Source organism: Onychostoma macrolepis, chromosome 07 (assembly GCF_012432095.1).
Source record: "Onychostoma macrolepis isolate SWU-2019 chromosome 07, ASM1243209v1, whole genome shotgun sequence".
NCBI classification, from domain to species: Eukaryota; Metazoa; Chordata; class Actinopteri; order Cypriniformes; family Cyprinidae; genus Onychostoma; species Onychostoma macrolepis.
Genome location: NC_081161.1, coordinates 17764429 through 17786049, shown reverse-complemented (window position 1 = coordinate 17786049; position 21621 = coordinate 17764429). Strand labels below are relative to the sequence as shown.

General features: G+C 36.6%; 2 protein-coding genes across 7 annotated transcripts; both read left to right on the top strand.

The window, feature by feature from the left end:
* Nucleotides 1-540: 540 nt before the first annotated feature.
* rasl11a (RAS-like, family 11, member A) lies at nucleotides 541-4681 on the top strand. 2 transcript variants are annotated; one of them, XM_058782311.1, is made up of 4 exons: nucleotides 541-1033; nucleotides 1332-1388; nucleotides 1587-1669; nucleotides 3114-4681. In XM_058782311.1, exons 1-4 carry the CDS (start codon nucleotides 883-885, stop codon nucleotides 3576-3578), a joined length of 756 nt encoding a protein of 251 aa, XP_058638294.1. In that variant the 5' UTR covers nucleotides 541-882; the 3' UTR covers nucleotides 3579-4681. The 2 variants fall into 2 exon arrangements, with proteins under 2 accessions (XP_058638294.1, XP_058638295.1); XM_058782312.1 differs by having other exon boundaries at nucleotides 3100-4681.
* Nucleotides 4682-8095: 3414 nt separating this feature from the next.
* Nucleotides 8096-20223, top strand: gc2 (guanylyl cyclase 2). 5 transcript variants are annotated; one of them, XM_058781915.1, is made up of 23 exons: nucleotides 8096-8211; nucleotides 8300-8698; nucleotides 8810-8918; nucleotides 9072-9155; nucleotides 9826-10674; nucleotides 11477-11781; nucleotides 11862-12210; nucleotides 12309-12393; nucleotides 12506-12602; nucleotides 12680-12805; nucleotides 13701-13781; nucleotides 13911-14087; nucleotides 14360-14516; nucleotides 14594-14743; nucleotides 14935-15083; nucleotides 15703-15866; nucleotides 16027-16219; nucleotides 16386-16560; nucleotides 16639-16737; nucleotides 16939-17033; nucleotides 17912-17997; nucleotides 18081-18169; nucleotides 18985-19114. In XM_058781915.1, the coding sequence occupies exons 5-22, from the start codon at nucleotides 9936-9938 to the stop codon at nucleotides 18166-18168; spliced, it is 3315 nt and encodes a 1104-aa protein (XP_058637898.1). In that variant the 5' UTR covers nucleotides 8096-8211; nucleotides 8300-8698; nucleotides 8810-8918; nucleotides 9072-9155; nucleotides 9826-9935; the 3' UTR covers nucleotide 18169; nucleotides 18985-19114. The 5 variants fall into 5 exon arrangements, with proteins under 5 accessions (XP_058637898.1, XP_058637899.1, XP_058637895.1 ...); XM_058781916.1 differs by lacking the exon at nucleotides 18985-19114 and adding an exon at nucleotides 18624-18665; XM_058781912.1 differs by lacking the exon at nucleotides 18081-18169 and having other exon boundaries at nucleotides 18985-20223.
* The last annotated feature ends 1398 nt before the right edge of the window (nucleotides 20224-21621 follow it).

The window sequence follows — 21621 nt, the reverse complement described above, 5'->3', positions numbered from 1 at the left end:
AAAACTTTGTGCAATTGACAAAATTAATAGTCTAGTAAAAACAAGTTTCTGTTGACTCTTCATAGAATCAGAAGGATTACTAAAAAAAACTAAATAGACTAGTTAATTTAACGTATTATAATAGCTATCGTAAATGGAAATTTTGACGTAGGCTTATGTTTTTTTTTTTCCACACAAGTATGCTTTCAGTTACCACAAAGGCAGAAATGTTAAATCAGCTAGTAGTATTTGCGTTAAGAGGTAACAGCTCTAGCGCTTACCGACACTAGTGCTTCGAAAAAAGTCATTAAATAGTTAGTAGTAGCTACTTAAAAAGTCATTCAACAATAGTCGCATATTCTTTTCGATATGCACGCTTATTAAGATGCACTTTTAATGCATACACGTTGTCAAACGTTTTATTAATATAAATATAATGCACACATTTATTTAGCATATCACATTCAAATCTTATAAAACGAATTTGGGTCTGAGAGTGAGCTAGTTTATTCACGCCCCTCTTCAGCTTGTCCGCAATTTTTTTTTTTTTTTTTTGCTGAAGGCGCATTTGCGGTCTGTGGAAAGAGATCTTGCGATCAGGAACTGCAGGTTGTGAACGGTTCAGTTTTGCTTTGTTAGACTATATTAGTTACTTCATTAGAGGGCCGGTATGCAGAATTAACATTCATGTCGTGCAGAAATGGAGCCAGCGTTTGGGGTGCACTGGATTGCATTTATTTAAAACAGTCTATGAAGACCTCTGTCTTGCCAAGCGGAGATAACAGAAGGCTTCTGGCGTTATGAGTTGGACACCCAACTTGTGCAGCGGGCTCATATAGCGCGAGAACGCGGAGGAAAAGAGATGCATTTCTAGACGGTCGAATAATAGTTACAGCTTTCTAAATGCGTCTTCTTATCGAACAGCCAAGAACAATGAGCAGTGGCTCTAGCAACTTTCTGCTAGTTCCTATACCGGAGTATCCTGTACTAGACTGCGTGCCAAACAAAAACGTCAAAATAGTTGTTCTTGGTGCAAGCAATGTCGGAAAAACAGGTAAATATATCAAACAATGTGGCTTTTAATATGTATAAGTAATATAACTCATTTTACTTTATGCCATCATATTTTTTTATTACATTATTCTAATGGAAATGTGGTGAATTTGATGTTTATACAGTTTATTCTGTTTAATGTCATTAATAAAGACGCATGTTTCTAATCCTGATGTTGGAGATATTTAAGCTAGTTTAACGCCAGGGTGCGACATACACTGGAACACTGCAAAGTTGTGCACGAGCTATGTGACACTGCTTATGCTGATACAAAGTTTCCATTTGGTTTTAATTTTCAGCTCTGATTGTACGATTTCTTACTAAGAGATTCATAGGAGACTATGAAGCCAACACAGGTAAATATTATAATGAAAAAATGCTACTATGATCCCATGAACTGTAAAAATGTTTTCATCGTGACATTTTTGTTTCAGACCGTTTTGCTGGTTTCAATCATGTTATTCGTAATAAACTTTATCAGACTTTCAGCATTTTACACTGAAAATACACTGACTTTAATAAGTTGATTTTTTTTTCTTTTTTAACATTTCTAGGAGCCTTGTATTCAAGGAAGATTCATTTGGATGGGGAGCAAGTTTCTTTACAAGTGCAGGACACTCCATGTGTTTCACTGCAGGTATCGCCAAATCACATTCCTAACACTTCCTTCTGTCCTTCAGCTAAACCTTTATCAAAAGTAGTGTATCCATGGTGTATTATCACAGTCATTTAGATCACTCAGTCATCGCCTGTGGGATTCCTGCATGCTTCAGATGAACTGTGGGGAATATTAGTTCAAACATTTGGCCAGTAAACAAAGTATGCAGCGCAGGGGAGATAAAGAGGGTGTGTTCAGCCATAAGCTCATTAGTCTGACTCATGTGTACTGAAGGGCTCTCTTCAACTGAATGAATCTGATCCTGGCTCAAGCGCAGTGTGTATATAGGTGTTATAATGATTGAGAATTTACTTCTTAGCTGTTATGTTAGAACTAACTTATTGGTAGGCAGCCTTATTATTGTTAAAAACATATTAAACTTATTATATCAGCAGTCATTAAAATAATATTAGTTCATATTATAGTCTTTTTCCTTTACAGTAAAATGATCAGTTCATTTATAAAATAATGTAATTATATATATATATATATATATATATATATATATATATATATAATTACATTACACACACACACACACACACACACACACACTACTGATCAAACATTTGGAATCATTACGATTATTTTATGTTTTTTAAAGAAGGCTCTTATGCTCACCAAGGCTGCTTTTATTTGGTTAAAAATACAGTATAAACAGTAATATTGTAAAATATTATTACTATTTAAAATAATTATTTTCTATTTTACTATATTTTAAAGTGTAATTTATTCCTATATTGTTAAAGCTGAATTTTTAGCAGCCATTACTCCAGTCTTCATTGTCACATGATTCTTCAGAAATCGTTGGTGCTCAGAAATTATTTGGTACTCAAGAAATAATTTCTTCTTATTATTATCAGTGTTGAATACAGTTTTTGCTACTTAAATTTATTAAGTACGTTGATCATTTTCAACGTTGATAATAAAATGTTTGTTGCTTATTAGTTATTTCTTACAAAATTTTTAAGAAATTTTAAACTTTATTTTAAGGTGTCTTTGTTACACAGGTTACACTTACTATTATAATAACAATTAATTATGTATAATTACGTGCAAGTAACCCTAAGCCAAACCCTAATCTTAACCCTAACCATATAGTAAGTAGCCTACATGTAGTTAAGTAATATTACTCAGCAGGGGCCCCCTGAACAGCATATTTACTCGGGCCCCCACGTCCCGAGGGTGGGGTTTGTGGTCCCCCCTCTCGGTTGAAATCTTGGTAGAAATCGCATTCCACGTCCCCTGCGGTAAAAGAAATCGCGGGTCAGGGGGATGGGTGGTACCCGGTGCCCCTGTTACTCAGTACTTAAATGTATAACACTGTAACGATGACACCTTAAAATAAAGTGTAACGCAATTTTCACCCAGAAATTGCTAGTAAATTTCATAAACAATAAAAACGACAGTTTTCTCATTCCAGGATGACGCAGAGGGCCTTTACTGTCAAGAGCAGATCAACCGCTCCATTTACTGGGCAGATGGTTATGTTCTTGTCTTCTCCATCACTGACCTCAACAGCTACCGTACCATCCAGCCTCTCTACCAACATGTGCGCCGAATCCATCCCAATGGCAACATCCCTGTTATCATCGTGGGAAATAAGAGCGACCTGCTGCGCGCCCGGCAGGTCCCGGATCACGAGGGTAAAGCGCTGGCTGATGAATTGGGAGGACCCTACTTTGAGGCTTCGGCCAGGGAGAACCATGAGAGCGTCCAGGCTGCTTTTCTGTACTTATGTCAGGAGGTTAGCCGAGCACTGGGAGGAGGAAATGGGGAGAAGAGAAAAGGTGGACTACACCTTGCCAGGCCAAAGAGCCCAAACATGCAAGAGTTAAAGAGAAGGTTCCGGCAAGTCTTGTCTTCCAAGGTCAAGTCAGTGACTTGATGATGATATGATTGACGAATGTGACTGTATAGGATTCAGAAAGTGTTAACAAAATGCTGTTGTGTAAGTGATTGTGAAATACGAGGCAAAACAAAGAAACTTGCCAGCTGATTTTGCAAGTATAGATGAGCGGTGAGATCACTGTGCTCTGGATGAACTGTAACATGGGACTCCTGGCACTGAACTTCTAATGGTTTTAAGGCCAAAAAGTCTGTTTTTGTTTAATTTTTTAGCTGCTATTATGCAAATGTTTCCTGGTTTTCCAGGATTATGAGTAATTTCTCAAATTCTATGGTTTAATAGTGAATTTCTTTCATTTATAAATGAGGATTATAAATGAATTTCCTTAATCTGTTTTAATGTGAAGCAAGGATAAAAAGATTATTTTTGACTAAGGCCATTTATTAAGTATATTGAAAGTAACAAAGTAAAACAAACATACTGAAGGGCCATTTATTGGACACATAAGATGATTGCAGTCTATTCCTAAGATTCTCATGTGACTCGAGCAGTTTTACAAAATGCTGTTCTAGGGTTATTCCAACTTTTCCTGACAGTGAGAGACATAATCCAGCTATGTTGTTTATAATCGTGGGACGAAGAGGTTGTTGACTGGTGGTTCCCATGACCTTTGACCTACTTACACTGCGTCAAGGATTTGAGTGTACTATGGAGGTTCGTAGAGGGTCTCCTTCTCTTTTTCTTCCAGATGTCCCACTCGCCCACTCAAATAGACATTTGTTTATCTTGCAGCACAGATGAAGTTGCATTCCTCTGAAGCAGGTCTGGTGATTCCTGGACTAAACTATATTGGGCATGCACCCAGTTAGTCATCGACCTCTAACCTTTCACCTCTAATATATCCTACCATTTTCCTCTCTTCACCCAATGGCCTAAATGAAAAGCAGATTCGGTATGTGACTAGCCTTGAATTCTCTGCTCTCGGAAAAGTGAGAGCATGTCCATTTTCTTTATACTTTGACAAAGTAAAAGACTGGTAAAATATACAATATATGCTGTGGTGATTTGATTTATTTCTCGACAAGCCTTTGCTTTCTCTCTTTATCTCTATCTTTTACATAAACCCACAATATTTTCAAAGACTTTCTTGTGTCAACATCTCAAATTCATTTCAACTGAATTTTTCTCTTATTCTCAAATCGTTGCAAACTAGAGAACTCTCAGAACTTGCTGGTTCATTGTGTTACAAGTCCATTAAACTATTACCAGATTTTGAAGCTGTGGGTATCTAAGTGCTCCAGAATAATAGTAGTTTCACAAGTATTTCTGATCAAGAAAGCCTTTAACTATCGAGTGACAATGATGGTTGATTGTGCTGTACATGTTTGTTTTCTTCATGGAGCAGGTGTACAGGTAAACAGTTAAAATTCGACAATATTTAAACTCAAATTTCATGTACACGTATTTCAGTATTTGTTTGGTAAATAAACTTACTTAGAAAATAATGTACATTTGAATAAGTGTTTGCCACATCATTTTAAGACAGTTAATGAATGTTACCTAGCCTGACCTTAACATTTAAGTAGGCCTGCAATTACAAAAATCAGAGGGATCTGGTGCTGGATTAGACCACAAGCCTGAATCAGTGGCGCATCTCCTTTAGTTTGCGCAAGACAGATTTAATAAACCATTTCTCTGACATTACAATTATGAATGGCTTCCTGTTGCTACTATGGCCTGCAAAAACTGAGAAAGGAACTTATGTTGTCCTCTGACTCATGAGGAGTATGAGCTGGTGTTTGTCCTCCTTATTATGGTTAATTTAGGAAAGCTGGTCAAGGAAGTTTGAATTCTCAGCAGAGTGTTATTAGAGGAGAAACAGCTGTGACGTGAAATGGTTAGAGACATTTTTTTCTCCATCTGAGCTCATTACGTTATCACAGCCACAGGAAGCATAACCAAGACCATTCCCAAAGGAGGACCGGGGGTGGAAAGAGGGACAAAAACAGAAAGAGAAAGGAAAAAAGGCAGGAAGCTAGAGGGAGAGAAAGAAAGAGCTATTAATGAGAATAGAAAAAGACAGAGAGAAGGAAGGCCACAATCTGCTAGTTTCTGTCAGGAGAACCTCTGTCAAGACTGACTGCAGTTTTAACACATCAAATCACTTCCATCATTTAACTGCAGTTTGAATACAGGGATGTACATTCACATCTGTTTTCATATTTGTTCAGTTTTGGAAAGAACACCAAGGGAGTGATTCATGTGCAGCTGAACTATACTCTTCAAGGTTCACCCTAGTAATGTGTGGTTTAGTAAATGAAAAATCTCTCTAAACATTTTGTGTTCACCATGTAACTGTTTCTACCCGTTTGCATTTGAGGTCTGGCATTTTCTTGATGTTCCAGCTCTTTCAAGGATAAAAGAGGTGAACATGTCTTTCAGATTTTGCACTGTACTCTCAAGATTCACTAAAAGTTCTCAAAAGTTTGGAGAAATTACCATTCTAATAAACATAACATTCTGAGAGAAAAGTGAAGCACAGGATGCACCTGGTCAAATGAAATGGCCTCATATTCCTATATATACCATCATACAGAGCGGTCATCAGATCTAATGGCTCCCACGAGATGGCTGTCCATACTGTTACAGATCTCCCACCATGTTTAACAGCTGTCTTTGTTCAAACTTGAACCATCTGGATGCAGACCAGTTTACTTTGTAGGTTATAGGTTATGCTTCACAGCATGTTGGCTTTGAATAATAATACTAGTCTCCAAAAATCAGCCCAACAGTGTTGAAACGTAAGGCAGAGTTCATAGAGACTTGGTCAGAGAGGTGCAGATTCAGTTTGTACACATTTTTGTCTAATATGGCATTTAACAGCTGTCCTCTGATGCGGTGGCATTCAAGAACATTGTCAGAACTTCGACTAATGTTCTGGCAAAGCCATGGTTAATACAATTTTTTTTTTAAAGCGTTATCTTTAACAATGTTCTTGGAATGTTAGCACAAAGACATTATTAATCATTAATGGAATTTTTGATTCATTTTTGAAACAGTTTATTTTTCAAATGTGCTACTTATTTCAGAGAAGATTCAAAGTAAAGTATCAGAAATAATATGTTTCATATATGTATCATGTGGGAATGTTAGTAAAACATTAGAATTTTCTCTCTTAGGACACAAAAGGGGTTTTATCAAAATGCTAAAGCTGCTCTTTTCCATACAGTGAGAATGCATTGTGATCACATGATCATGTTGCAATTTTTCCTTGGTTCATGAACCCAGATATTAGTTTCCTTGGTCATATCTTTGTCACCTCATTTTGCTGGGCACCATGTAAACCAGGACTGGTGCTTCTTCTTCTTCAAAAATAAATGAATAAATAAAATGGCAAAATGGTAATAATGATAAAATAAAATAAATAAAGTGCAAGACACTCCTGCTGTGAAGCGTCCTTAGCCATGATTTTGAACCAGTGCAGCTCATCTATATTTGGCATCTGCCCTCAATATTTTTCTGACTTGACACTTTAAAGATATTGTTAGCAGTTTTTATATCACATAAAATAAAATAACCCATAAGATAACTGTTTCTGAGACATCCTTAAAACTCAGCAATAATAATAATAATAATAAATCCTTGTTTAATATCAGAAATGCTCTCTATCAACCACTGTGTGCATTCAGGTTTGATTTTTTGTCTTTTTTATGGTGTTTAGAGAGGGTGTGGGGAAAAGTTAGCAATTAGCTAAAATCTTAAAAAGTATTTTGTTGTTTTGACCAATTCACATTTATTTTGTTTGTTAATAAATCAGCTGTTTGTCTTGATACAGCAACTTCTTTGCTTTGCAGACCTTATCTGCTCTTTGATCAAAACTTACATTACATTTACAGACACATTTGTGATATAATGTGATCTAATGATCTAATTGTGATTCAAATGTGTTTTTTCTCAGCTACTGTGCAACTGCCCATATACTGACAAATATATACAAATACTTTCTTATACACATATTCTTCAATTTCACATATAAATACATAATATTATAAATGTGTGTTTGCACATTTAGCCTATAAACACATGCAAAAAGAACAGAACTGGGTCACTGGGCAGTGTTTTAGAGTTACTGTCTCCTGGTTACTACAACAGAAACGATTCAGAGCAAATCATTGAACTCCATCTGCTTTTCTTCTAGACTATATGTGGCATTAAAGTATTACATAAACCCCATCATAACCAGTCTACAATCTAAGTATGAAATGATTTAGAAAGTTTCAATTCCTTATTAATCTATGATATAAATAGTTGTGTGGGTTTTATTTGCTATTCTGGAAGGCATTTTAATCTATAAATAGTCCAAATCAAAATAACTTGAATTTTGAGTTTGTAGATCTAAATACCACGCCTTGATCTGCAGCTTCTCCAGTTTGTCACCAGAGGTCATCCTTTCCATAATATTATTAATCATAGTCATCACGACTGGCTTACGTTACATGAGTATCAATACTTTATTGACTTATCTTAGAACTTTGAAAGTATTCAGAATTCAAGCACTTAGTGTGTGCTTTTTGTTAATTTCCAGTACTTTGTGTAAGTAAACAATACGCGAGAACGCTCATCTGTCTGAATGACTGATGACGGAAGATTTGGATGGCAGCGAGGAAATGTTGTGAGGCACTAATATCTGCCACAGCAATCTTTCCATATTAATTACCTTTGATATGTGAGTGACACATTTCTCTGTGCCTCTCCCCCAGTGAAATGTCCTCTAGAGATGACCGCAGTGACGGCAGGTCAAGTCTCGAGGGGGAATTATTGGAATTATGGATGAGAAAATCTACCATGAGCTTTGACTGAGCACGTAAAACATGGAGATATGGCATATGGAAAGTTTTTTTAGACAAGGCTTTACTAAAACATTCTGATTGGTCAAGGATTTAATTTTGGTCACTCACTGCATAAGAAAGCAATTATATGGCAAGGGAAAGTATTTGTGTAAGATTGCAGGGAGGAAATTTAAGAGAGAGGGTGGTGGGGACAGATGGAGCTGATTATGAAAGTGAACCGCAAACCTTTGTCACTTTTGTTACTGAAACTTAGCTAGCTTTACCAGAATTAGGTGTTGGGGGTTCTATTGGATTCTACTGCCCCCTATAGTAAGTACTGGTGCACTTCTTGTTCTTGCTATTCTTGCTATTTCTATGCTGTTTTTTTAAAACAAGTATTCATCATGTCAGCACTTAGATGATAACGTGTTTGTATTTTAGCAACAATTACCAGCAGCTGTCATTTTTGGAAGAACATATACAACACTATAATGTGTCCATCACACAGACTGAAAATTGGATTGATATAATCTTCAGGTCATTCATTGAGGTCAGCAGTGGCATGGTGCACAGCACAAGAGAAGATTATAACTGTAACTCAGTTCTGGATAGGCCGTGATCGAACTTGCTGCTCGTTTTTGGATTTATTTCACAACATATTATTTGCAAATAAGAAATAATTGATTTTTGCTTTTGGTCACAGTATTTCCATGGAGAGGATTTGCGCAGATGAAGACAACAAGTTATGGAAATGAACAACCAGCTATTACTTTGGCAGTTAGAGTTGGTAAGTCAAATACAATGGTTAAACAGTTAGTTAATTAAATGGTGTCACTAATTGGTAATGTTAGACTGCAGTTTTAAAAACTGACGACAGTAACTCTGAAGTCAATACAAAGTCAATAAGTGTAAAAAGTGTTGCAGTTGATTATAGTTTGTACTGCTGTACTGCTGCTGGCAGGTTACTTTAAAACTAATTGAATTAGTTTACTTAAAGATACTTATTTCTATTGTTTGGCTGTGGTGATCACAATAAACTCAACCAGCAGCATAGCCTTACTTGGATAATCAACATTTAAAGTCACTTATGTTTCATATTGTCACATTGATACCCAGTATAGTGAAGCATATACAGTTATGGTTGTTTTGCAGATTGATCAGTTTTGGGGTTAACAATACAATAGCCTAAATGTATTAAATGTTTTATTTTGATAAAGTTGAAGTGAGTAGCCTAAGCATTATGCTGTACTCTTAACAGGATTTCAGCAATCCTCTCACTCCCAATCTTAAACCATTAATAACCAGCACAAATTTAATAATTAAATCCTTCTTGATTTCTGTATTTTTGCAGTTCTGAAAGCATTTGTATGGCATAACATGCTAAATATGAACTGATAATAATTTGAGCAAATAGATCTATCAGTTCTATCAGTTTAAATGTGTTCATTTTTTCGTAGTTTGCTGGGGCTGGTGACCTGATTGACATTAAGGGCATCTCTCATGTGACAGTGAAGAAACTCCACTGTGTGCCAACCCACCAGCTGTGTGGCTGACCTGTTACCCTGCAATGCGACGGCCATCCAGTGCCTTTCACAGCTTACGTCCAGCATGGGCCACCAGAGGACTCCAGATCCCTGACCTAAGCACTCATAAACATACCTATTTATGTCTCTGGCTACTGTTGTCTACTGTAAGCTTCCTGTGCCTTTTCCCTGCCACCTCTGCTGCCACCGTTAGGGTTGGGGTGGTGGGTCCTTGGTCATGTGACCCCCTCTTTTCTAAAGCCCAGCCTGGCGTGGCTGCGCAGTTGGCTGTGGATCACATAAACAGGGACCCTTACCTCTCACAAGGCATCACGTTTGATTATGTCATCCTGGAGGAGGACTGTGAGACGTCCCAGGCTTTTTCCCGTTTCCTCGGTTTCTACAAACGGGCGTCTGGGTTTATTGGTCCAGTGAACCCAGGTTACTGTGAAGCTGCCTCTCTGCTAGGAAAGAGTTGGAATAAGGCAGTGTTTTCCTGGTCTTGTATTGGACATGAGTTGGATGACGCCCGTAGTCACCCTACGTTTGCCCGGACCATGCCCCTACCCTCCCTTGTCCTGCTACGCTTCATGCACCACTTTCGCTGGGCACATGTGGGCATCATTACATCAGCAGAGGATGCCTGGTTTGAGGCGGGTATAAAGCTGGCCAATGCCCTGCGGAGTCATGGGATGCCTGTTAGCATTGTGGCATCTGTTCGTAATGACCACACCAGCATGCGCAAGACCCTGGCCAAAGTCAAGAAAGTAGCAGATCTCCACTGTGAGTTTAAAACATTGCTAATATTGAATGATATGATGTAGTGATAAGTGATCTGCTCACATTTTAAACTGTAACATTTACTATTGCAAAATATTAGTTCCATGTTATTCCATAATTTACACTCCAAATGAGTTTACTACAGTACTTTGTTTTGATAATGATACTTCCCAGTATTTACATTACTGTTCAAAAATGTGAGTGTGGTAAGATATTTTGAAAGAATATATAAATATATGTATATTTAAAGAATGTATAAATTTAGTAATAAAAAGGTAATTTATTCCTGTGATGGCAAAGCTGAATGTTCAGCAGACATTGCTCCATTCTTAAATGTCACGTAATTCTTCAGAAATCATTCTAATATGCTGTTGCTCAGGATTCTTTAATGAATCAAAAGTTCATTTTTAATAGAAATTTAATGCATCTTTGCAGAAATAAAAGTATTATTTCTTTAAAAAAAATCTTACTGACTTCAAAACTTTGAACCATAATTAAGTAATTTGCAAAATACAATTGAATACAAAACTTTTCTTTAAAAATTATGTTAGCAATTTTGTCAGCAGTTTGGTTGAAAAAAATTAGCTCATATTTTGATTAGTACACTAATTATTATTTTAAATTTTTTCTCTATACTGAAATATTTCTTTTTTAAATAACTTCTCTGTTATATATTTTTCGTACAAAATAAATATGATTTAAATAATAAAGGTTTTTACTGTATGAAATATAATGATTTAAAATAATATACAATATACTGTTCTTTCTACCTGTCCTCTCATATTTTCAATACTTCTGTTTGCAGTGGTCATCCTCGTTATGCACTCGGTGTTGATTGGTGGAGGAACCCAGAAGTTGCTGTTGGAGACAGCTTATGACATGCGGATGACAGACGGCTCGCTGGTGTTTTTATCTTACGATACACTCTTTTACAGTCTGCCCTACCATCATGTAGCCCAGCCTGCCCTGCGCAAAAACAGCAAGCTGCTACGAGCCTACGATGCCGTGCTCACCATTACTATAGAGTCTCCACAGGAACAGTCTTTCTACCAAGCTTTTGAAAAGGCCCAGGAGCAAGGAGAGCTTCCCAGGAACCTTAAACCACAGCAGGTATAGCAATGGTTTAAACTGGGGCTTTAACACTAAGCTAATACACAGTAGCTAATGTAAAACCTTCACATCTCTTACAGGTGTCCCCATTGTTTGGCACCATCTACTCTTCCATCATGTTCATGGCTCATGCTGTGCAAAGTGTCAGGGCTTCAGGTCAGTGGATGTCTGGGGGGAACATCGCCCAGAATGCCCGAAACCTGCTATTCAAAGGTTTTAGCCTACAAGCAAACTTTTCTGACTTTGGCACGCTGGACTATGTGGTGCTGGACACAGATGGCTTTTCTTGGGAGTTGCAACCTACATACCATATTGAGATGCAGACAGATATGGTGCGTTTTCTGGGACGGCCGATTCATTTCCCCCCAGCTGGACCACCAAAAACCGATTCCAGCTGCTGGTTTACACATGGGATCATCTGCCGTGGAGGTTAGTGTGTATGTACATGATTTTTTTTTTTTTTTTGTTCACATCGACTTACATGCATTTTTTTGTATCATATGTATCAATCACCCTCTGTGTTACAGGTGTGAATCTTTTACACATGGTTTTACTCTTCCTGTCTGGTTTTCTGTTCATCTTCTTCTCAATTGGTTGTTCTTACTGCATCAGGTATTCATCAGATTATAACCTAAATTTATCGTAACATTTAATGTTGTTCAAAGTGTGTAGACTACTACAGACTACTACAGTTTCTTTAAATGTTTCTAAATGTTTTGTATAGGCGTAAAATTAGTAAGTTCCGAATGGTGCGGGGTCCGAATAAGATTTTACTGACTTTAAATGATGTCACATTCATCAACCCATCCCTGAGCAATAAGGTCAGTAGCACAAGCACATGTGCACACAAATAAACATTCATATACTCTAATTATTAATACTTGTATCTGAAAAACAGAAGCTGAGCTTGGATGACAGCAAGGCCAGTGACTCAAGAATGAGCATTTCAGAGCGAAGCCTCAAGTCTCCATTGTCTATTCAGTCGCCAGCCACCTACGAAAATTCTAATGTTGTCATTTATGAGGTAAAAGAAAATCTCTCAATAGATTATGTAAAATGACTGATTGAATTTAAAGGCTCATATTATGAAAAATCAATTTTTTTCTTCAAAATAAGCTATAGATTTGACATTCACAACCAAACACATTCACATCCCTCCACAGTCCACTTAAACCATTAATGAAAATGAAGTTTAGAACTCTTCAAATGTATCCCACATTTACATATCAATGCAATTTCAGCATTCAACATCATTCAAAAGTTTGGGGTCAGTAAGAAAGTAATTGATCATTTTAATAAGTAATTAAGAAATTAATAATTTCATTCAGCAAGGATGCGGTAAATTGATCAAAAGTGACAGAAAAGACTTTTACATTGTTACAAAACATTTTGATTTCATATCATTGCTATTCTTTTGAAATTTATATTCATCAAATAATCCTGAAATCACTGTTTCCACAAAAATACTAAGCAGCACAACTGTTTTCATCATTGATAATAATAAGAAATGTTTCTTGAGCAGCAAATCATCATATTAGATTGATTTCTGAAGGTTCATGTGACACTGAAGACTGAAGTAATGGCTGTTGAAAATTGTAATAATATTTTACAATATTACTATTTGACTATATTTTTGATCAAACAAATTCAGCCTTGTGAGCTTATGAGATATAAAAATCTTAATGGTATATCAAAAACTTTTTGTTTTGTTTATTCTAAGGACCAAAAATATGGTGGAAAATGGTCATTTAGAAATAGATTGTGACTATAAAACTAGATTATGAGTGCAAGAAACCTTAACATTATATGTAAACATCATGAAAAAAATATGTTATGTTAGATAAACTATTTAGATACATCATTTATACGTATTTAATGTAAGCGACTGAACATTTTCTCAAATTTTTCCCTTTTTGCAGGGTGATTGGGCATGGCTCAAAAGGCTGCCATATGGAAATTTCCGGAGCATCACTCCTAATACCAGTGATGTGTTTGAACTGGTTAGTTTTGCCACTGATTTCTACATAGTAAACATTTAAGAGTAGTACTCGTTCTCTTTGTAGGACATTCTGTTTGTTTGGTTTTGTTGGTAATTATTTTTTATCATACAATTGCTCTCGATATTCCAGATGAAAGATATGAGGCACGAGAATGTTAACCCCTTTCTCGGCTTCTTCCATGACTGTGGAGTGTTTGCCATAGTAACAGAGTATTGTTCGCGCGGCAGCTTGGAAGATCTGTTGCTCAATGATGACGTCAAACTGGACTGGATGTTCAAGTCCTCCCTCATTCTAGACCTCATCAAGGTGCTCTTACTAGGAATGTGATTGGTTGAATTTAAAAGTAAATTTAAAATCACTGAAATATAGCAAGCACACGTTGATAATGACTTCTCAATTTATACCCAAATCATATGCCACAAAAAGAGACTTTATAAACATTAAAGTCATTAAAAACACGATTCTTATAATTATTCATTGTTCTGTGTGGATTTATACATTAGTTCTCTTATTGTCACATAAATGCATTTGCAGTTACATCAAATGTAAGCTTATGCGTGTTTCTGATTGGCATGCAGGGTATGAAATATCTTCACCACAGGAGCATCTGTCATGGACGGCTTAAATCCAGGAACTGTGTGGTCGATGGGCGTTTCGTGCTCAAAATCACAGACTATGGCTACAACGAGGTGTTGGAAGCTCAGAGATTTCCTTATGTTGAACCTCCAGCTGAAAGTAAGGTTTTATTGTGAGACTTTTATTTATGTTATTGATCTCTTGCATAGGATGTTAAAGTATTTGAACCCCCACAGCCCTTCTGTGGACCGCCCCTGAGATACTGAGAGGGCCCCATCCTGGTCTGTTTGGCAGTCACCCTGGTGATGTGTACAGTTTCTCAATCATCATGCAAGAAGTGGTCATGCGAGGGCCTCCATTCTGCATGCTGGAGAACTCTTTTGATGGTAAAGTCACGTGACCCCACCATCTTTATCAGGGCTTTTCAAACTTTTTTTGTTTCACATTGGTTTTCTCTGAACTTTTCTGTGGACCCCTGATCTATACTGGATCTATATTGTACTGTCTATTATATTAGTAGATTGTTGTGTAGACAATTGTACAGTGTCTAAGTCTTTAATACATCTGGATCATATAGATATTATCCAGAAGATCCGGAAGCCTCCTCCAATGTGCCGGCCCATTGTGTCCCCGGATCATGCTCCCATGGAGTGTATTCAGCTTATGAAGCAGTGCTGGAACGAACAGCCAGAGAAGAGACCCACATTTGATGAAATCTTTGACCAGGTGAACATTGACAACACTGCCAAACCATCACCATAATGTCAGATTTCTGTGGTTGCCAGAAATTCAGTGTACAAAATTCTGTTATATTGTTTCTAGTATTATGGGTCATTCATTTCATGAAGTGAAACAAATATACGGATGTACCAAAATTTGCTTTTTACTGTAAAGTGTACTCATAACCACCATAATAATACAGGTAGTAAAGCAATAAGCCACATGATGAATCAGAGTTCAAGTGGTCCATAAAACATGGCTAATACTAAAAACATCATTACATGGCAATTGTATGGTAACCATAAAGTTACATAATATTAAATATATATTAAACCATAGCATTTGCAGTTTTCACCGTGTATGGGTAACTCACAGTTAAGCAATTAAGTTTGTTTTTTATTCATTTATTTGTTCATTCATTCATTCATTTGCTGAAGCAAGTTTTTTTTGTAAAGTTACAAACTTTTTTTACAGAGTGGTTAATGTTGTAAGACTGAAATTAAAACAGAGATTGATAATGTATAGGTCTCTGAATAACCAAGCAATAGAGACAAACTGTATGAGATCAGTCTGATTTTAGAGATATTCTCTGCTGTTCTCCATCTCCTCCTCATTCTCTCTACAGTTCAAGAATGTTAATAAAGGGAAAAAGACCAACATCATAGATTCCATGTTACGAATGCTGGAGCAATATTCCTCCAACCTGGAGGAGCTGATCAGGGAAAGGACAGAGGAGCTGGAAATAGAGAAACAAAAGACTGAGAAACTCCTCACACAAATGTTGCCCACGTAAGTGATAGATACACAGTTACAGCAATGACTTTACCACTACGCTATCTGATATTTAGAGAAATAAACAGGGAACAGCTTTCAATAACTCAAATAAGTAACGTTTTTAAATAATTCCAACATTTTTGAAGTGTCTTTTGATTTTGTTCATCCTCTCTAGGTCAGTGGCAGACGCTCTGATGGTGGGCACTACAGTCGAACCAGAGCATTTTGACAGTGTCAGTCTGTATTTCAGTGATATTGTTGGCTTCACCACAATCTCAGCCAACAGTGAGCCCATAGAGGTGGTCGACCTCCTCAATGATCTTTACACAACATTTGATGCTGTAATTGGCAATCATGACGTCTATAAGGTAACACCACAAAAGTGATGTTAACATGTATTAGCTGTGTTTTTTATTATTTGTAGTCACTGTATAACCAAATTGGTTTGCTTTCACAGAGATTTTTTCAATTTAATTGAAGATAATGTACGCTTTCAGTTTACTAATGAATGTCTCTTGTCTTCATTGCCTGCAGGTGGAGACCATTGGTGACGCTTACATGGTGGCATCGGGTGTGCCCATGCCCAATGGGAACCGACATGCAGCCGAGATTGCAAACATGGCCCTGGACATCCTGAGCGCTGTTGGCACCTTCAAAATGAGACATATGCCTGATGTACCAGTCCGCATCCGAATAGGACTTCACACAGGTCAGGCTGATCCATCCCATTTGGGTAATTAAATGTAAAAAGTTTTCTTTACATACTGTATGTGTGCTTTCTTATTAGGTCCCTGTGTGGCCGGTGTAGTGGGTTTGACCATGCCACGGTACTGTCTGTTTGGGGACACAGTCACCACTGCTTCCAGGATGGAGTCTATGGGATTGCGTAAGCATGTGACAGTTTCACCGGCATATACAGCTCTGTTTCTATAGTTCAAAGATGAATATGGAAAGATGCATGTCTCATTAAATTACAGATATAAAAACGATTAACATCTGTAATCAATGAAATTCAGTGACTGTCATTAATTAACAGTTGGCCATGCCAGGCAAGGAAATTGGTCTTAATCTGCGTGCGTGTTTGCAGCATACAGAATCCATGTCCATTCCAGTACAGTGAAGGTCCTGATGGAGCTGAAATTGGGGTACAAAGTAGAGCTGAGAGCCAGAACAGAACTCAAGGTGAGCTTGTCTGAGATCATCTGTAGGACAAATCAAAGATTTCATATAATTCATCTCACAACCTCTCATTTATGCACTACTGTTCAGATTTTTTTTTTTATATTTAATACTTTTAATTGAACAAAGACGCATTAAATGATCAAAACTGACAGGAAAGACATGTTTACAATATTTTGAGCATAAATTCTGTTCTTTTGAACTTTCTATTGATCAAGTAATCCTGAAAAATGTATCACAGTTTCCATAAAAAACAGTGCAGCTGTTTTCAATATAGATAATAATAGGAAACGTTCTCGATTGAAGACTGAAGACTGGAGCAAAGGCTGCTGAAAATTCAGCTTTGGCATCACAAGAATAAATTACATTTTAAAATATACTCAAATAGAAAACTGTTGTTTTAAATTGTACTAATATTTAACAATATCAAATAAATGTGGCCTGGGTGAGCATAAGAGACAAAAAATGTTTAAAAGTCTTACCAACCCAAAACTTTTGAATAGTGGTGTATGTTATGGTGCATTATTTGCTGTACTGTATATGTTGGTCTAGTGCTGGTAAAATCATGTAAATAATGTAGTTAAGTCATGAATTAAAATCTGTATTTTTTCCAAAACTGCAGCTGTAGGGTATTTGGGGGTAAAATGTGCCAGTAACTAATCATGACAGTAAGGTTTTCCTCCAAATGCAGCAAAATATACTAATACCACTTCTTTTCAAATGAAGCTATTTTGCTTACCAGCGAGTAAGTAAAATATCCAATGAGTGGCAAGATCAACAATGCAAAACAATTCTTGAAAGACAAAGTTCATGGGTTTAGGTAGACAAGTCTTCTGAAAGAACTCTATTTGGTCTGTTCTCTCATCCTCTCGTCTCCACAGGGCAAAGGTGTAGAAGAAACCTACTGGCTCACCGGGAGAGATGGCTTCACCAAACCGCTCCCCGTGCCGCCCGTACTCAAGTCAGGGTAAGGGGAGGCCTTTCCGCGGCCTGTGTCCTGCAGTGCATGTGTGTGTGTTTTGTGTTTATCTTCTCCAATGTATTTTTCAGGCAAATGGCTCATGGCTTGCAGATGGAGGAGATAGCCGCATACAAGAAGCGGAAAGCAGAAGCACAGCTTGCAAAGAAGAAAAACTGAGGTAATGTTATGCATGGAGAATGTATAACATTACTCAATGTGGCACAGAGAGTCGGGGGAGGTGGGGAGGACGGCAGGACGGGGCTAAAGAGTCAGTCTGGGAAGCTGTTGCCAATTTTTCCACATTTTGGTTGGGTTTCATTCTCCAACCATAAACAAGACTCAGTTCTTCTACTTTCAAGTAATGTTTCTCAGATGATACTACATTATCCTACTGTTTTATCTTTCTAGGAATTTTATTTTATTTCTGTTCATTTCTGCAATTTTAAGTTTATACATTTGCACATGAAATAGCCTTTTTTTTTTTTTTTACCAAAGTAACCATTCAAACAAAATCTGTGTGCATGATTTGATGTCATAATTTATGGTAACTTTGTACAACCTCATAGATATTTTTGGTCTTGAAGATGTGTGACTTGCTTAAGATAGTGGTTATAAAAGCTCTCTCCTTTCAGATCGGATGGCACTCCTCAGATATGGATAGCCGGCTTTTCAAAATGGACCGTCGGCTATGTTTGGCATGCTGTTATGTTTCTGTTTGTGTGTTCTGTCATGCTCTGAATGTCTTGTTTGTTCTCAGTGTTTCATGTATCATGTCTTAACATAGACCAAAACAAACTATACATATATATTCACAGGTTTTGTTTTCCCAAGTGACATAATCTAAATGTTTTATTTAATCCAATACAGATTAGATATAACATGCAGTTGATATACGTTCTTCTTTCTGTAGTTTTTTGGTTAAAAATGCATTATGTATTAGATGTATTAGATCGACTAAGGCTGGTGTTCCTTCTTTGTTTTTCTGTCTTACAGACACGAATCAAAAGATTTTAAGGTGATGCTTAAGAAGGCAGTGAGGAAGATCTCCACCGTGCGTCAGGTGGCTCAGATCACCCTAGCCGATGAGGGCAATGTCATGATCCACCATCACTGATGACCTTTAACCTTTGCCTTTTTGACCCCACACCTGCACGCAGAATGAAATGGAAGATGGAGAAACAGAGTTCTGTTCTCAGCCTGTTTTTCTTTTAAAAGCGCCTGAATGGGCAAGCTTGTGTGGACAGTTTACACCTGTCTGAGAAGCCGCATATCTCTATTCTCTACATGAAGCACCCTTATTGAAATGAACCAAAGTCTCACAAGGAGCTAAATTTACCCCGTGGGAATCCATTACTCTGCACGAGGGGCGCCAAGTCCGACTCAACACATACAGTGCATTCACATCATTCACTTGCAGATTATCCCTTTTAGTAAACATGTTTGTGACTAAAGAAAATAGTAAATTTAGTATTGCGATAAACTATTGTGCAACCAGCATTAATGTGGTGGTTAATATGGTGCATGTGGTTCTATGATGATCTATAATTTTAGATTTAGATTTAGAGTTCAGTTTTACCGTGGGATTTTAGTTGATTTTGTTTTTCTTTTTGTGAAACTGTTTTCCTCATAGATGATCAATTAGCATAAACCATAATAGGATTACCATGAAAACCTAAAGAATGTCAAAATATGTATTAGAATGCATATTTGCAACGCATGAATGCGTCGTGGTGGTTGTAGAATCAGATTTAGTTTTGGTAAAGAAGTAAACTATGATGTGTATGTACAAGTTCAAACGTTTGGGGTCAGTTTTCAAAAGAAGATTTTTATCCTCACTAAGGCTGCATTTATTTATCAAAAATACAGTAAAATAATAGCAAATATTATCACAATTAAAATTGCTTTTCTATTATATGTTCATTTATTCCTGTGATGGCAAAACTTTCAGCAGTCATTAATCCAGTCTTCAGTGTCCTTCAGAAATCATTCTAATATGCCAATTTGGTGCTCAAGAAACAAACAGTTGTGCTGCTTAAAATTTAAAATTTGTGGAAACCATGATTTATTTTTCCAGTATTTTTTGGTAAATAAAATGTTCAAAAGAACAGATTTTATTTGAAATAGAAATCTTCTGTAACAATGTAAAAGTCTTTACTGTCATTTTTGATTGAATTTAATGCATACTTGCTAAATAAATCTTACTGACAGTAAGCTTTTGAACATTAGTGTATATATTTGTAGACAAATATTAATTCATGTTAAAATACTGAATTAATGAAATTCCTTATGTACTGTAAAAAATAAAAATAAAATTTGAAAATACCGTGTGTTGTTTCTATAAGGACGAGCTATATTGTTTAATAGTGAAAGGGCTAATGTGTATGCGTTATGAGTCTTGAAATGACTGTGATATCATAGTTAAAGGCATTCATCCTGAGATGTAATAGAAGTTCAGAAGCACTGAAATACTGTATAACAGTGCCCTCTTGTTATTGTGTCAGTAAACGCAGCAGATGGCGACCTACATTATCATGCCCCATGTGGATTATCCAGTACTGACTCTATATAAGACTTCAGAGCCACCAGGTCACCCCTAACCAGATTACCTTCTCTCAAAACCTGTTCATCAACTCGCAGCAAGATTACCCACCGATACTTACATACAGTGTTTTTTTTAAATAATTATGAACTAGCTATTTCTTCTCCTTCTCAGCGTAACTGTCACGTCTCTAGGTGTTTAAAGGTTGTGAATCTGCTAAAAACTTTCACTTTCACAAAGGTTCACTTTGGTTGGCTGTTTTCTATGTCAGTCTGTGTAATTGAAAATTTTTTATAATACATGTTTATATTTTAGAATGGTCACGCCATGAGGGAGCATTTGAGGCATTAGTGTCTCTGTAGGGGAAATAAGTGGCGCAAACTACACACTGAGAGACAAAAAAAAAAAAAAAAAACTTTTCTAATGAAAGTTAAACCCTCGTGATATTCAGAGACTCCGAACTACCTTAAACTCCCAGCTACAGGGATGCCGTCTTGCCATCAAAAATTAAAAATTTAACCTCTCATTAATTTCACCAAAACACATTTCAATTGGTTAGTAACCATAGTTCCAAATGAGTGAACACAATAATTATTTCACAAACAGAGTGTCAGAGTGAATTTTTTATCAGAGAGTAGCTTGTATTCTCTATTATGCATATCAGATGCAGTATCTTAATGTTTTTTTTATTACTAGTTAGCAGTATTGGGCAGTATAGTTACAGTAATAATATTACTTTTTTGCAGTAGTAGTGTAACTAATTACTAATAAGATTTCAGTAATAATATTCCGTAAAACAGCTAGTGACTTAGTTACTTTCTATGCCTCAACCCCTACTGACTTAAAGTCCAACAATCCAATAATTCCTAGATTTATTTTCATAATATTCACAATTTACACAGACAAATGAAGTCACACTGCAAAAAATGGCTTATCTTACTTAGTATTTTTGTCTTGTTTATAGTCAAAATATCATATAGTCATTTTTTGCAGTGCACCAGTGCAGCAGGCATATGGAATATGAAAAAGCTTACATTCAGCGGATGGAAATATTGACATTACATTGATTTTGTCAGGAGAAAAGATGATCT